The sequence below is a fragment of the Filicampus tigris genome, chromosome 5, assembly GCF_054856515.1.
Source record: "Filicampus tigris isolate MCC_2025a chromosome 5, RoL_Ftig_1.0, whole genome shotgun sequence".
In the NCBI taxonomy this organism is placed as follows: Eukaryota; Metazoa; Chordata; class Actinopteri; order Syngnathiformes; family Syngnathidae; genus Filicampus; species Filicampus tigris.
In genome coordinates, this window is record NC_141221.1 from 29,514,683 (window position 1) to 29,530,697 (window position 16,015).

Here is a 16,015-nt window from a genome sequence, read left to right on the forward strand (position 1 = left end):
CCCACTGGGACAAAATTTTCATCCTGACTGAAAGAAAGTTGACGTAGGTGTCACTGAATAACTGCATCTTATAAACTAAGACATCAGGTCTATATGACAATAAAGGACAAAGGATGTCACTAAATTTCTTAAATTTCAACGAAAAGAAAACAGAAGTTATGGTGTTCGGCCCCAGTGCCTCTTCACCATCCCACCCTGTTGACCTGTCCACCCATGCTTCATATCTACAGCTAACAGTCTTAAACTTGGGTTTTAAAATGGACAGTGATCTTAATTTGGACCAGCAAATCAGCGCTGTTGTTAGGTCCAGCTTCTTTCATCTTAGACAGATGGCTAAGGTAAAGCCCCTCCTTTCTCATCAGCACTTAGAAACAGTAATCCATGTCTTTGTTACATCTCGGCTAATTTACTGTAATGCGCTTTATTTTGGAGTCAGCCAGTCCTCTCTCAAGCGTCTCCAGGTGGTTCAAAATGCTGTTGTTCGCCTCCTAACTGGAGCTCGGAAGACGGAGCACATAACACCAATTCTGGCCTCCCTTCACTGGCTCTCAGTGCATTTTAGGGTTCATTTTAAGATGCTTCATTTGTTCATAAGTCTTTAAATGGCCTTGCCCCGGCGGACCTCTGTGAGCTTCTCCACTCCTACGCACCTTCCCGGTGCCTCAGGTCTGCGGACCAGGTGCTGCTCGAGGTGCGGAGGACTAAGCAGTGCCTCGGAGGGGATCGAGCCTTTTCTGTTGATGGTTGATGGTCCTTCCCTTTAGAATGACCTTCCATTGAATGTTAGGCAAGCCCCCTCTCTGTCTATTTTCCAAACCCGTTCGAAGACACATTTCTATTCTTTGGCTTTTGAGTTGACATGAGACGGTTTTCTGCTCTTTTCTGGTGTCTATTGTATATAGTATTTTGTGTTTTAATTTAATGCTTTCACTTGTTATTTTATTGCTATTTTGTTGTTGTAATATTAAGTGCTTTGTTACAGCTGTAGCTGTTATGAAATGCGCTCTATAAATAAAGTTGTATTGTATTGTATTTAATAAAAAGAATGAACAGAGCCTGACTCTTTTTTATTTAATTTTGTTATTATTTTTTTATTATTTTTATTATTTGTATTAGTTTATTTATTCAAAATATTTTGTTGCTTTGCATTTCAATGCAAATGTTCCATATCCTTGAGAACTGAAAGACAATTGTACTTAAAAGGGATGGACAGCAATTATTTTTGCTCTAACATCAGTATATCAGTGCCATTTAAAAAAACAACAACAAACAAATGATACATACTTATGTTTATTGTGATAGTTTCTGGCTAAATATATCATCTGAAAAATATATCGTGACAGTCCTACCAATAAATATGTTTAGGCACCCCTATGATAGTCACACTTTTTCAGTTACAAACTGACCCCGGCCCCCCATCAGAGAAAGGAAAATGTACGTGGCCCTCACAGGAAACATTTGGGGACCCTTGCTTTATCCTTGCTATCAGCTCCTTCGCACCTATGCACCTACCTGCCTTAGGTCAGCAGACCAGATGCTATTAGAGCAAGGGTGCCCAAGTCCGGTCCGCAAGAGCCCCTAACAACCCTGTTTCAAGTGTTCTGTATCCCCACGGCAACACATGTGATTCAAATCATCAGGATCGTTATCAAGCTTTTGCAAACCTTGCTGATGAGCTGATCATTTCAATCATGTGAGTTGGAATAGGAATACACCTAAAACAGGCTGGATAGGGGCTCTTGAGGTCTGGCCCTGTATTAGAAGTACCAAGGACTAAGCAAAGGCTCAGACGGGATCAAGCCTTTTTCGTTGCCAATCCCTCTCTTTGGAATGACATTGTGAAACATTATGCAAGCCCCCTCACTGCCCATCTTTAAAACTTGCCTTAAAACACCTTTTATTCTTTGGCATTTTAACTCAGCGTCAGACTTGGTTTTGGTTTTACTGTTTTTGGTCATTTTACTGACTTATTCTAATTTATTCTTTTAACCGTTTTTGTATTACTTATTTTTTCTCCCCGTAAAGCACTTTGTAAGCAGCAGTGGTTGTTTTAAAGTAGTCTATAAATGCAGTTGAGTTGAACCGATTAGAGGACGGAAAAAAGCCGATGTCACTCAGAGCCTTTGCGATGTTGAATCTCAAAGGTGACTGATTGAAAAAAGAAACAGCCATTTAAACTGTGTGTGTGAGTGTTCGACGGCAGCACTCAAATTCCGAAGGTGTTGGCAGATCACATTTACATGCCAATACATTGAAGCTGAAATCAGATTGGACAAAAAAATAACAGGAAACTGTGAATCCGAGACACATTATGAAATAAAGGCAAAAGACTGGTGGAAATAAATTATTGCAATTTCATTTAAATTGTAAATGGAGGTCCATGTTTCTGATCGAGGTTGGGCAAGCAGAAGACCCTGACTGCATGCCACTGAGTATGCTAATGAAGAGAGAAGTAGCTTGCTAGAATGGACATCGAAGGGTCGTTTAAAACAAGACAGGGCTAGTTTTCCAACATTAAGACGACTCACCAGCATTTACTTAATCATTCACATTATATCCAAGTAAAATGGGAAACAAGTTACACACAATGAGTATTTACATTATATTTTATTACGCTATTACTGCATGCCATAGAGGGCCATTTTCAAACTTTTTGTGTGAGGTTTTGGGGGCACTGGAACAGGTTAATGGCATTTCCATTCCTTTCATCAGGAAAAGTTTAAGTTACATTTGGTCTGAGTTACAAGCATGATCATAGAACATATTAAACTCACATTGCATAATTTGCAATAGGTCATTTGTTTGTTATAGGTCAGAATTATTGCACTACAGGACACTTTTAAATGTATTTTGTTACAGTAACCATTTTGCTGTACTAACTACAGTGGTTCTAACTCCCAAACACAAATTATTGTTGGGATTTTGGGTTGACGGGTTTTCATGGAGACTTAATTTGTCATTCTGATTGAAATTATTCCGAATCGAGACCTCTGGTTACCTATTTACATGTGACGTGATCTTTTTCGATCCGCTGTTTACATGCTCCACCATGTTAATCAGCCCTGTTACAGCCGCGTGACACGCAGAGATCGATGTAAACATCACATGATTTATCAAAATGGGGTTCATTCATCTATTTAGCACAGCATTCGCAATTGTTTTGACACTTTAATTTAAGCAGCATTTTGATAAAAACAAGTTGCCAGTACTTCAAAACAAGTTCTCACGTCGCAGACGAGTTCTGATAAGATGCTGCCATTTTACAGTGCGTATACGACTACGTCACTATGCAATGATCTCAAGCGCGCACAGACCGGACGTAGCCCTGCTATTCTGACTTAACTGTTTACATGACACTCGTTAAGACTGCCTAAAGGAATAGGTATACCATCCCTAGGAATCCGAACACAATTCCATTCAGATTTGGCGTTTCTATTCCGATTGTGGTGTTTGTAAGGAGCATTTTTGTTCTTTTTGGTCATTCAGATCCTTTGTAATCGGAATACATGGCTCCATGTAAAACCAGGCTAATGCCACCCTGGGAAAATTAATTACCCACCCCTGCATTAATAGGGGAACAAAAGGCAATCAAAAATGAAGACAAGGTAGGGCTGCTCGATTAAGACAAAATATTAATCACGATTATTTTGGTAATAATTGAAATTGTGATTTTTCAAACGATTACTTATTTTTTGCTACAAAACAAGAACAGATTTAAACATGTAAAAGCTATTAATAATATATAATATATAAAATAATATATATAGTATAGATACTATAATAATTTAAGTTCCTTTTAGACTCAACAACATTTATTGAATTAATTATTTTGAAAACATTTTTAAAGTGCAAATGTGTAAATTAAAGTATGGTTTCCTTGGAAAGAGGAAAGGAGGAGGGCTGGCTGTGTTTGTGAACGATAGATGGTGTAATCCTGGGCACATCACGATTAAGGAGCAGCTTTGCAGCAGGGATATTGAGCTGCTAGCTATTGGCATGAGGCCATTCTACATCCCGCGAGAGTTTAGTCATGTGCTCGCGGTGACCGTCTACGTCCCCCCAGCTGCTAGCGGCGACACAGCCTGTGATGTCTTGACTGCAGCAGTGAGCAGGCTACAAGAACAGCACCCAAATGCCCTGATACTCATCTCTGGTGACTTCAATCATGCCCCCCCTTCCTCCTCTCTGCCTTCATTCACACAGTATGTCACCTGCCACACCAGAGACAATAAAACACTGGACCTTTTCTATGCCAACACCAAGGAGGCATACACATCACTGCCCCTCCCCCCACTGGGCAAAGCTGATCACAACCTGGTGGCTCTCCAGTCTGTGTACAAACCTTTGGTCCGCAGGCAGCCAGCTGTGACCCGCACGGTTCAGAGATGGTCTGGAGAGGCCGAGGAGGCCTTAAAGGACTGCTTCAGCACAACTGTGTGGGAAGTATTCAGCGATGCTCACGGGGAAGACATTAGTAGTCCAACGGACACTGTTACAGACTATATAAATTTCTGCATGGAGAACACCATACCCACCAGGACAGTAAGGTGTTTCTCCAACAACAAACCCTGGATCACACCAGACATAAAAGCTCTCCTGAAGGAGAAGAGGAGGGTTTTTGCGTCAGGCAACATAGAGGAGCGGAAGACTGTGAAGCACCAGCTGAGGAGGAGGATCAGAGAGGGGAAAAGGTCCTACAGGAAGAGAATGGAGGAGCAGCTGCTGCAGAATAATGCCAGGGGAGTATGGAGGGGCCTGAAGACCATCTCAGGCCACGGACAACCCAAGACCCGGACTGGGGCGGACCTGCAGTGGGCAAATCAGCTGAACCTCTTTTTCAATAGGTTCGATCAGATGCCTGCCCCCACTCAGTCTCTCCTGCTGCAGCCTCCACCTACTACTCCTGCTGGGTGTGTCACCCCCTCCCCCTTTTCTCTACAGTCTCCAGCTCCTAGCTACACCAGATAGCCACCATTCCCTCCTGCCCAGCCTTGGCCTTCACAACATCTCAGGTGAAGAACCAGCTGAAGAAGATGAAGGCGAGGAAGGCAGCGGGTCCAGATGGCATCAGCCCCCAGCTCCTCAAATCCTGCGCAGACCAGCTGTGTGGAATTGTCCAGCACATGTTCAACCTGAGCCTGAAGCTGGGCAGGGTCCCCCAGCTATGGAAAACATCCTGCCTGGTCCCGGTGCCAAAGACCCCCCACCCGAAGGAGCTCAACAGCTTCAGGCCAGTGGCGCTGACGTCTCACCTGATAAAGACCCTGGAGAGACTGGTCCTTGTCCACCTGCGCCCCCTGGTGAGCTCCTCAATGGACCCACTCCAGTTCGCATATCAGCCTTGCATCAGTGTGGATGATGCCATCATCTACCTCCTCCACACTTCACTCTCCCACCTGGAGAAGGCGGGGAACACTGTGAGGATCATGTTCTTTGATTTCTCCAGTGCTTTCAACACCATCCAGCCCACCCTACTGGGAGACAAGCTGGAGCGGGCGGGGGTGGCCCACCACCTCACCACATGGATCCAGGACTACCTCACAAACCGGCCACAGTATGTGAGGACACAGGACTGTGTGCCTGACGTGCTCCTCTCTAGCACGGGGGCCCCACAGGGAACTGTCTTGGCTCCCCTCCTGTTCACCCTCTACACCTAGGACTTCAACTACAACACCCCTACCTGTCAACTGTAGGAGTTCTCTGACGACTCTGCGATTGTCGGCCTCATCACAGGCGGAGATGATCGGGAGTACAGAGAACTTACTCAGGGTTTTGTGGACTGGTGCCAGCAGAACCGCCTCCTGATCAATGCGGGGAAATCCAAAGAAATGGTGGTGGATTTCGGTAGGAGCCATCACTCTTCACCTGCACCAGTGAATATGTTGGAACAGATGTTGAGAAAGTCTCAACTTACAAGTACCTGGGTGTTCATCTGAACAATAAACTGGACTGAAGCGACAACACAGACGCCCTCTATAGGAAGAGTCAGAGCAGACTCTTCCTACTCAGGACATTGAGGTCTTTTGGGGTTCAGGGGACACTCCTCAGGAACTTTTATGACTCGGTGGTTGCATCGGTCATCTTCCAGGGAGTGGTCACCTCGGCAGGCGGCGTCTCGGCCCGGGACAAGAAACGGCTAGACAAACTGGTCAGGAGGGCCGGCTCTGTCCTGGGCTGCTCCCTGGACTCTGTGGACTCGGTGGGGGACAGGAGGATGTTGGCCAAGCTGTCATCAATGCTGGACAACCCGGACCACCCCCTCCAGGGCCCCCTAACAGCACTCCACAGCTCCTTCAGTGACAGACTGTTACACCTTCGCTGTGCAAAGGAGAGATTCCGCCGCTCCTTCTTGCCTGCTGCTGTCAGACTCTTTAACAAGAACATTGTGTAGTCTCTACAAACTGACGGACATTAGTGCAATTGTGCAGTCCTGCACCTGAGCTCATATCGTGCAATACCCAACATTCACCACTACTGTAATACCGTGCAATACTCAACATTCCTCACTACTGTTAGTCTAGTTTTATTTTTATCCAATGCTGTTCCTTACGTTTCACTACAGCACTGCAGCACTGTCACTTAAGAGTATTTTTCCTCTGTACTATGTACAGGCTAAAATGAGTGTTCCTCATACTTTTTATGTAGATGTATGTTGGTGTGTATATACATGTGTATATACACATGTTACTGCGTATATTTACATAGGTTTGATCCTGAATGTTTGCCGTCAATGTTACACATTAATGGCTACATTATGCCGCCGTCCCTGTGCGACCTATATCTTTGCTGCTATAAAACTGAAAATTTCCCCACAGTGGGATCAATAAAGGCATTCTTATTCTTAAACAAACGAGTTAACTTGCTTTGCACTTATAAATTGTCAAAGTAGTAAATTGCTTTGAGTAAAATGCCAATTTTGACAGAATAGCAGACATGCTATTCCTCTATACATTTAGACCTTTGTCTGGAGCCTTTTTTGTTTTGTTTTTAAAGTAAAATTTACACATACTAAACAAAGTTAAAGGTAATGTGCTAATGTAATATTCTTATTGGGTCAAACTTATTTAAATTTGGCTGTTCCATATTAGTACGTATCTATACAATACTTCTAAATTACAGTAGGCCATATATAAACTGTAGTACAATATAATAATAATAATATGACCAATAATATGTTTGCAAATTGCATTGAAGCCATTAGAAACAAAAATGATCACAAAAAAATTGACTTCATATTATAGACTACACAAGAAATTTAACTTAAGTCACAGTAATAATGTTTAGCATGGTTTCTATTTTTTGTGCTAGTAAAAGTAGTGTATATTTGCAGAAGATATGTTATTTAAAATAAATCCCTCATGCCGATTGCGAAGTGGAGTCTGTGCCCTAAACATTTGGAAGCCTTGTCCGGGCAATAAATTATGTTATCTTTTTGTGTCTCTCCGATGTTGATGGGTGGGGGTTACAGCGTACAGTGTTTCAACTATTGAGATTTGCGTTGCGGACGACGCCAAATCTAACTCGGTGTTTTCTTGCTTTGGTATATCATGACATCATCGTAAACCAAACGATGGTTGAATAGATTCGTTGTGTTGCCGGTGGATGCACTTTATGTCTTTGTTCACCGTCTTCCACGGCAAACCCAAAATATAACAAAATAAGCGATTTCGACTCGCCTTGCATGTTTACAAGTCGTTCCTGTGGCGGGTCTTGTGCCATTTTTAGCTCTGTTACTCTGTTAAAACGTTGAGTAGGAGCGTGTGCAGGGTGCGGGCTGGCTGGCTGGGTAGCTAGCTAGCTTGAAGAGGGCGGCGCGGCGGAGTAACTTGTGTGCGCATGCCTCAAAACAACTCAAAATTTGTGTTAATAATCGTTTTTTTACGATTATGCCAATTTTGTAATCGTGTAGTGTAATAATCGAAATCGTAATTGAATTTCGATTAATTGCACAGCCCTAAGACACGGACAGGCTGAAGCGGGTGCAGCAAAATGAGACAAGGCCTGGAAAAGATGTGTTCTTTTTACTCACGTCCCCGCTTTTATTCGGGGGGGAAACTTTTTCAGGGCAAAAAAAAAAAATTATGGCTATTATAATGAGTGACAAATATTTACGGGTTTCTGTTATTCACATCTCTATCACCCATGAACAGCAGGGGTAAAATGTATAGCAAGTTCAGTCAAACTGTCTAAATTGCCTTCTTTTTAAAACATCTGGTGTAGCCAAGTAGTGACTTCCTGCAGTTATTTAGATTCACAATTGCACAGGATCTGTCCAAGACTCATGAGAGATTGGCAACTAACAACAGAGAGATTGTTTTGAGATAACGCATTTCATAGATTTTCTGGTCTATCTGGTCTGTCACATTTAGAACAATTATTACAATACATCAGTGTGTAGTCTTACTTTTTCCCATGTCCTCTGTACATTATACGAAAATAGATACTAAGGAAGAATGGTCAATATCAATTTGAATATTAAACTGACTTACAGAGAGCACAACATCATAGTCTGGTCCAGTGAAAGGTTCATCCATTAAGTCTTCAAAGTAATCAGCCAATGCATCCAGCGTCTCATCAGCCAGCTTCTCATAGGCTGCCTCTGACAACTCACTGGGAAACAGATTTACAAAATCTTTCAACAAGAGCGGTGTTGACCATTGTCACAAAATATACATATTGTTTTGTGGTTACTTTTTGTCCTTAGAAAGGTGCTCTTCCAGTCTTGAAGCTGACAGATGGATCATTCTCCTACACCTTTCAGTGTCAACTGTTAAAGCACACCACTGTGACAGAAAGGAGCAAATTCAGTTTTTGGTTTAGTAAGACATCACAGCATATTTCCTTTTAACATGTAAAACAGATAAGTAAAGTGGTGTCTTGCATTTGTGGATGAGTACCAAGCCCTGGTACTGAATTGACTCTCGGGTTGACTTACAAAGTATTTGAGACTGGAATAGTGATAAGCTCCACCTTTAATGGTTCTTGGAGAAGTTACTCAAATGTATATTTGATTTATTTAGGCTAGATGAACATTATTTTGCACCTTTTACCTCGCCAATCCCGTTTCGAACTTGCAGTAAAATTAAGATATTAGTGTAAGAAGCACTTTCACAATCGGAAGAGATCGAGCCATCCCGCCCATTCCAGCGCCAAGTCCGAGAGACTTGGCTGGTTCCTTACTTTGCCTGTGTAGTGCTGTGTGATCATATTATGATATGATTCATCGTATTGTATAAGAACATCCATCGTGGCAGAGCTGCCAACCTATAGAAATTCACAATATATCAGAATATTCCTATTTTTTTAAATTCTGGCAGGAGCATTACAGCCACACTGGACCTAACACCAATTTATACAGTACTTAGATTTTTTTTTTTCTTTTTTAATCGGTGCGTGGTTAAAAATAAATATGTGAAAACAATATCCAAGTGAAAAAACACTATTATAAAGAAATATTGCACTTCCATGCATGCATCTAAACATGTACAGGAAGTCCTCAATTTACGAACGAGTTCCATTCCTACACTGGCGGTGTAACCCAAATTTCCGTGGATGTCGGATTTCACAGTTAAAGACAAAATTTACGTCAAAATACTTAGTATGAAAAAATTTTAATTCAGTAAAAGAAAAGCATAAGATGCCCTATTTAGCATGACTGCTGAGAGGTAGATTGATAAGGCGAGGAGGGCAAAAAAGGCATAAGCTACTGCCGGCGCTCACGGACATGATCGAGACACTATGCGCATGCTCAACCGCAAGGAATGCTGGTCTTTGTAGTACAGGAAGTGCTTGTAGCAGAAGTGCGGTATTTGGAGCGCAACTCAGCGTAATTACACAAGCAGAGGTAAACAAGCTCAGAGACGCAGCAAAACAGTACACTTGTGGAGAGAGGAGAAATCCGGCTCCTTCATTCCTGTGGTGAGTGACATAAATATCAAGTGTTTTATTGACAGTTGAAAGGAACAAGTGGAAATTACATCCTAGAAGTCACAATGCAGTGCATCCCGGTTCACAGTGGGTTATTCAAATGCCGGAGCAACTCTGTCCGCTCATTCATGTAAACGGGTAATTCAGAATATTTGAGAGAATATTGACTGCAAACAACATGTACATGTAAACAAAGTCATTAAGGTGCTGGGGACATAATGGAGGAAGAGGCACGGCATTGTAAAATTGAAACGCCGTAGGTTGTGTCCGTCGTAATTCGAGGACTTCCTGTATGCATACATATATTTTTTTATCTTTTTATTTATTTATTTAACCTTTATTTAGCCAGGCAAAACAGATTAAGAACAACATTTTAATTTACAACTGTGGCCTGACAAGAGCCATACCTCTTGAGAAAAGAAAACATTAAGGTAAAAACAACAAAAAATATAGTATGCTTTGTCATGTGGTGTGCCATGTCAAGGTGAGGTGATGGTATAAAAATGTAATGATTTAAGCCCTAGAACGATCAGCAACAGCAAAAAGCCTTAAAGTGCACTTCCTGAATTTGGACATTAGATGCTGACATAGTTAATTTGAATACTATGAGCTCACCACGTCAGATTCTGCTTACCTGCAAGATTATCGGGAAAAACCTGACCGACTTCTCTGACCGACTTTAATGGGTTAAGTCTCCCGGTAACCTTTGCCCACTCCAACACGGTCACGCAAGGGGACGGGAGCGCTTTAAGTCGGTATCGAGATGAATCTGCCTAGGTTTACTTATTTAAGTAGTAGGGGTGTAACGGTACGCTAAATCACATTTCAGTTTGGTGCAGTTTTTTGGAAACTTCGGTTTGGTATATTTTCGGTACAAAAAACAGTTGTTGTTTTTTAAATATGTTTATTTTGAAAAGATGAAGTAAATGGTACATTTTTTAGAAAAAATAAAAGCGAACCATTCGGGTGATATTCTAAGAAATCACACCAGAATAAAACATACACTAACAATAAAGATCTCTTAATTTTGTAAATTATTAAAACAACGAAATCTTTAAACACTCAGCAGCAATAGCCTATGACACACCTAAGTATTCAAGTTAAAGACAAGTTGTCATTACAGTACATATACACTTTTTGTGATTGAAAAAAATACATACAATAACACTTACAATTATTGCTAACTATATTAAAACTATTTCTATAATGAAAAAATACAGTAACTTTAAAAAGTTTTTATGAAATTGTACACACTTTTTAGGCATTGAAATCTTTGAATGTTCAACAGCATATTGTAACGAATTGGGTTATCTGTGTTGTGGTCGGATTTGTGTGTTGCTGAGTTGTGAAGTTTCCGAGGTTCATGAATGCATCATACGGCAAGCGAGTGGAGCAGCGGAGAAAGAAGAACACGAGCAGCTGTACTTGGATTAATAAAAACGTGATAATTAAACTACGTCTGACGGCGTGTTCATGGAAGACGCTACAATCTCGCTATTTAAGTTTGACGTTTTGGGCTAAAAAGACTGCTTGCTTCCTCGTCTAAGAAACATTCACAGTTGGATGATGCCATGCATGTTAGACGTGCTAGCCGCAACATAGCCGCCGATTTCATGAAGAAATGTCAGCACACAACTTTCCGACTTATCCACACACCTTTCCCCATCGGCGATGGGGAACAGGAAAGCCAGAATGTTTCCAAACAGGAGACTGCAGTGTAAGCGGGCATCTTCGAGTTCTGGCTCTCTCTTTTGTGCCGCCACTATCGTCTCCGGCATGCAAACAGTCAGCGTCCGTGCGTAAGCTCGCGCTAATAAGTGGACCGGACCGAATATGCCATACCAAAACGTATTAATACACCCGAGTGTACCGTTACACCCCTATTAAGTAGCCAATACGATCCTCTGTCGCTTATTTGTCCACAATCAGCAACCATACAGAATTAAGAACTAATAATACGACTACTACTCTTTTACCGCAGCTTCATCTCTATGAATCGTTTGCAACTTGTCACTGACTTAGGAATTTAACAGTCTTTGTCAAAACCATACGGATTTGTTCATATTCAGCCGGAGTAAACTATTTAAGTAATTTCACAAATGGTAACGAGACCTTTTATCCGTAAGGTCTTCGCCGTACATTCAATGGAGAGGTTGAGTAGTAAAAATGAATTAAATCATAAGAATGACAAAAATAGATTTAATTAAAATTAAAGGAATTTATTTTAATAATAATAATGCCTGTGCCATCACCCAGAAGAAGGACGAGTGAGACAGGGCAGAGCCCAGCGGCAGACGGTGCTGAAGTGGAGATGGAGGATGAAAAACAGGCGCGGCCAAGCAGGCTACACCTAAGAGAACCCTCTCCTACACTAGAGGAACAGGGCACGGAAGGGAGCCCTAGGGTCGCAGTTGTGACCATCAGTCCAACCAAATCCACTCCTAACGGATTGGACGACTCCTACCGAGCATTACCCTCAGTGTCAGACGGGTTACCAGAGACGACCGCCTGGTAACACAGTAAATCTGGCCGCACCTACGGCACCCTTGCCGGTTTACAAGGATGATAGTGGAGATGGGAGCAACTCGGAGGAAGAAAATTGGGTGCATGTACCATCCCCTACCGTACCTGGAGCCGATGCAAGGAACGAAGGACTGGACTCAATAATATCAAATGCGGACCCCATTAATCCTGATGATCGACCTCCAAAAGAATTTAAAAGGCCGACAAATAAAGGAAAGAAAAAGCCGCAACCGGTGTTCAATATCTATCAAGCTTCAGAAAGACTGGCCAGAGACCCACTTCTATGATGCACCACGACTATCTTCACCACCTGCACTCCGACCACAACCACAGGAAGTAGGCCCACAATTTCAATTATATGGCAACATCATGTATTTTAGATACTCGCCAGAGTTTCTGTATGAAGAACCCAATACAAAAATGCCATTAGGTGAAGTCCAAGAGCAACCTGTGGGTGATGAGGAATATGCATCAATTCCCTCACATATAGAACCCTTTTATGCAAACCTAAGGCGGAATCACCTTAAGTGCAATTGGAATAAATGGTTTGCCGCTTTATACCATCTTTATACTTGGCATCATCATAATAGGGCTAATAAGCCGAAAAATTGCTGTTGACGAAGATAGTGAAGACCCGATGGAACTGAAAGTACTTCAATATGGGACTACTAAAATATTGAACCAAACATGCTGGGAAGTTGAGAGCTACATAGTGAGAGTGGAATCAAGCAAAACTTAATGGATACAGAGTCAACTTCTGCTCTGGAGATTGCATAGTATCTTAACGCTTTATGATTGTAAATTATATAAGGAGAGAATTGAGAATGTCAGGAGAAAACAACACAAATGACAGATTGAAGTCGCTCAAACACTATACCACATATGGCTCAGAGTCAAAGAATAAATGTACCACTCGTGGTTGAAAAAGATTTTTCGCTGTCAAGAAATGAAGCAATCCTTGTAGACATACTTTGCTTGGTGTAAACAAAGACAAATATTGTCAGAAAGAACTAGCTAAAGATTGGTAACCAAGATCCAAAATGGTACGCCAACTCCAGCTGCAGATCTTTGCCAGATGGAAGTGGTGATACTGGAAAACGATACCCGAAGGGTCCGCCGAGAGGGATTTTGTCTCTCCGGCATCACCCTTAAATTACACTTGTATGGAAATGCGTCCTGGTTGGGAACCATGCTGGAGCTGTCGGACTCAGCTCCCCAACTTGACAGAAAAAACAAATGTATAATTTTTTGCATATTTATTGAAAAAGAAAAACTGAAATATCCTATGGTCATAAGTATTCAGACCCTTTGCTTAGTATTGAGTAGAAGCACCCTTTTGAGCTAGTAAAGCCATGAGTCTTCTTGGGAATGATGCAACAAGTTTTTCACACCTGGATTTGGGGATCCTCTGCCATTCTTCTTTGCAGAGGATCTCAAGACAGGTTGGATGGTGAACGTTGGTGGACAGCCATTTTCAGGTCTCTCCAGAGATGCTCAATCGGATTTAAGTCAGGGCTCTGGCTGGGCCAGTCAAGAACGGTCACAGAGTTGTTCTGAAGCCACTATTTTAGCTGTGTGTTTCGGGTCATTGTCCTATTGAAAGGTGAACCTTCAGCCCAGTCTGAGGTCCTGAGCACTCTGTAAGAGGTTTTTCTCCAGGATATCTCTGTACTTGGCCGCATTCATCTTTCCTTCAATTGCAAACAGTCGTCCTGCCCATGCATCTGAAAACCATGCCCATAACACTATGCTCCCACCACCATGTTTCACTGTAGGGATTGCTTTGGACAGTGCCTGGTATTCTCCACACATACCGCTTAGAATTAACACCAAAAGATCAATCTTGGTCTCATCAAACAAGAGAATGTTATTTCTCAAAATCAGGGAGTCCTTCATTTGTTTTTGGACAAACTAGGCGGGCTTTCATGTGTCTTGCAGTCGAGAGGCTTCCGTCTCTACCATAAAGCCCCGACTGGTGGAGGGCTTAAGTGATAGTTGACTTTGTGGAACTTTCTCCCATCTCCCGACTGCATCTCTGGAGCTCAGCCACAGTGATCTTTGGGTTCTTCTTTAGCTCTCTCACCAAGGCTCTTCTCTCACGATTGCTCAGTTTGGCTGGACAGCCAGGTCTAGGAAGAGGTGTGGTCCTCCCAAACTTCTTCCATTTCAGAATTATGGAGGCCACTCTGCTCTGAGGAACCTTGAGTGCTGCAGAAATTATTTTGTAACCTTGACCAGATCTGTGCCTTGCCACAATTCTGTCTCTGATCACCTTGGAGAGTTCGTTCGACTTGATGATTCTCATGTTCTCTGACATGCACTGTGAGCTGTAAGGTCTTTTATCACCTTTCCTAATCAAGTCCAATCAGTTTAATTAAATACAGCTGGACCCAAATAAAGGAATAGAACCATCTCAAGGAGGATCAGAAGAAATGGCCAGCATGTGAGTTTGCGACGCCCGTGTGGGGAGTAACACCCAGGCTATGGCTGCTGGTAACATCTACTTTTTTTCTGAGGTGTTGTGTCATCAGGGACAATCAGGGAAAATCAGGGAAATGCGGAACACCTGGCTGACCACTACACTCCACCCCTATCAATATATACCTGCGTTCAGTCGCCTGTGGCTGCTCTCCTCTCTCTGACGAGTCAATTCCATCTGTTGTTTTTTGTTTTGTTTCTTTGGTTGTTATTTTCTGTTGTACCTGCTTTAGTTATATTCAATTACTCAGATTTGTTTTCAAAAGCGGCATCCTCCTTTTGTTTGCCATGGCCATTGAGCCAGGTTATGACAAAGTGGGGGCTCGTCAGAGATATTTTTCCCATTTTTGTTCGTGCGAGACACATTTTCTTATTTAAAGTACAGTATCAATTACTTATAACATTTGGATTATTCGGTGGGCGATCTGTTCGGTTAGTGCATGTATCATATGTTTGGAGTTCCCGCTTCTGCTTAGTGTTGTTTTGTGTATGTTTGTATCTGGTGGCATGGAACATTGGCACTGATAATAATTACTGCTGTATCAGGAAGAATAATTAGCCATCATCATGTGCTTTCAATTTATAGTAATGTGGAGTTTTCTCTGGTAGATTGTGGCAGCGTTCCCCTTTGGGTTCGTTGCATGGGGCATGATAGTGTTGCAGGCTTGTCAAAAATATCAATACTTCGGTACTTACTCGATACAAAACATTTTGAACAGATACAATACTAGCTTGCTGTGGTATCGATATTACCGATACCAAACCACTGACTTCGATTCCAACAGCGCTTTGCCAACGTCTGCTCTTAATGGTATGCTGCTCCCACACTGCCGAAGCCTGCCCCGTGCGCCCCTCCCTCCCTGCTCTGTCGAGTGCAGACTGCTCGTCGACTCCCTAGTTAGCCGCGCGCATGAGCTACAAACGAAGTACAACCAATTTTTTAAAAAAGTGTGCGCTCCGGGCTCCTGCAGCCGGAGCTGTGTCGCAATAGCATGGAAGCTCGCCCCCACTCGAGCTGCCGTGGTCCTTTTGGTCAGCTCCTCCGCTCACTTCGTACCGGCTGGCAAGCGCGGGCCGCGGCGTCGGC

The 16,015-nt window shown here is 42.5% G+C and overlaps 1 protein-coding gene across 6 annotated transcripts in view; it reads right to left on the bottom strand.

The window, feature by feature from the left end:
* Positions 1 to 16,015, bottom strand: part of fxn (frataxin) — a 74,167-nt gene that overhangs the window by 39,527 nt on the left and 18,625 nt on the right. For all 6 annotated transcript variants that reach the window (XM_086031806.1, XM_086031807.1, XM_086031805.1 and 3 more), the window contains 2 exons: positions 8,692 to 8,783; positions 8,490 to 8,610 (listed from right to left, as the gene is read on the bottom strand). In XM_086031806.1, coding sequence (XP_085887932.1) covers positions 8,490 to 8,610; positions 8,692 to 8,783 — 213 coding nt within the window. The remainder of the gene's footprint in view (positions 1 to 8,489; positions 8,611 to 8,691; positions 8,784 to 16,015) is intronic.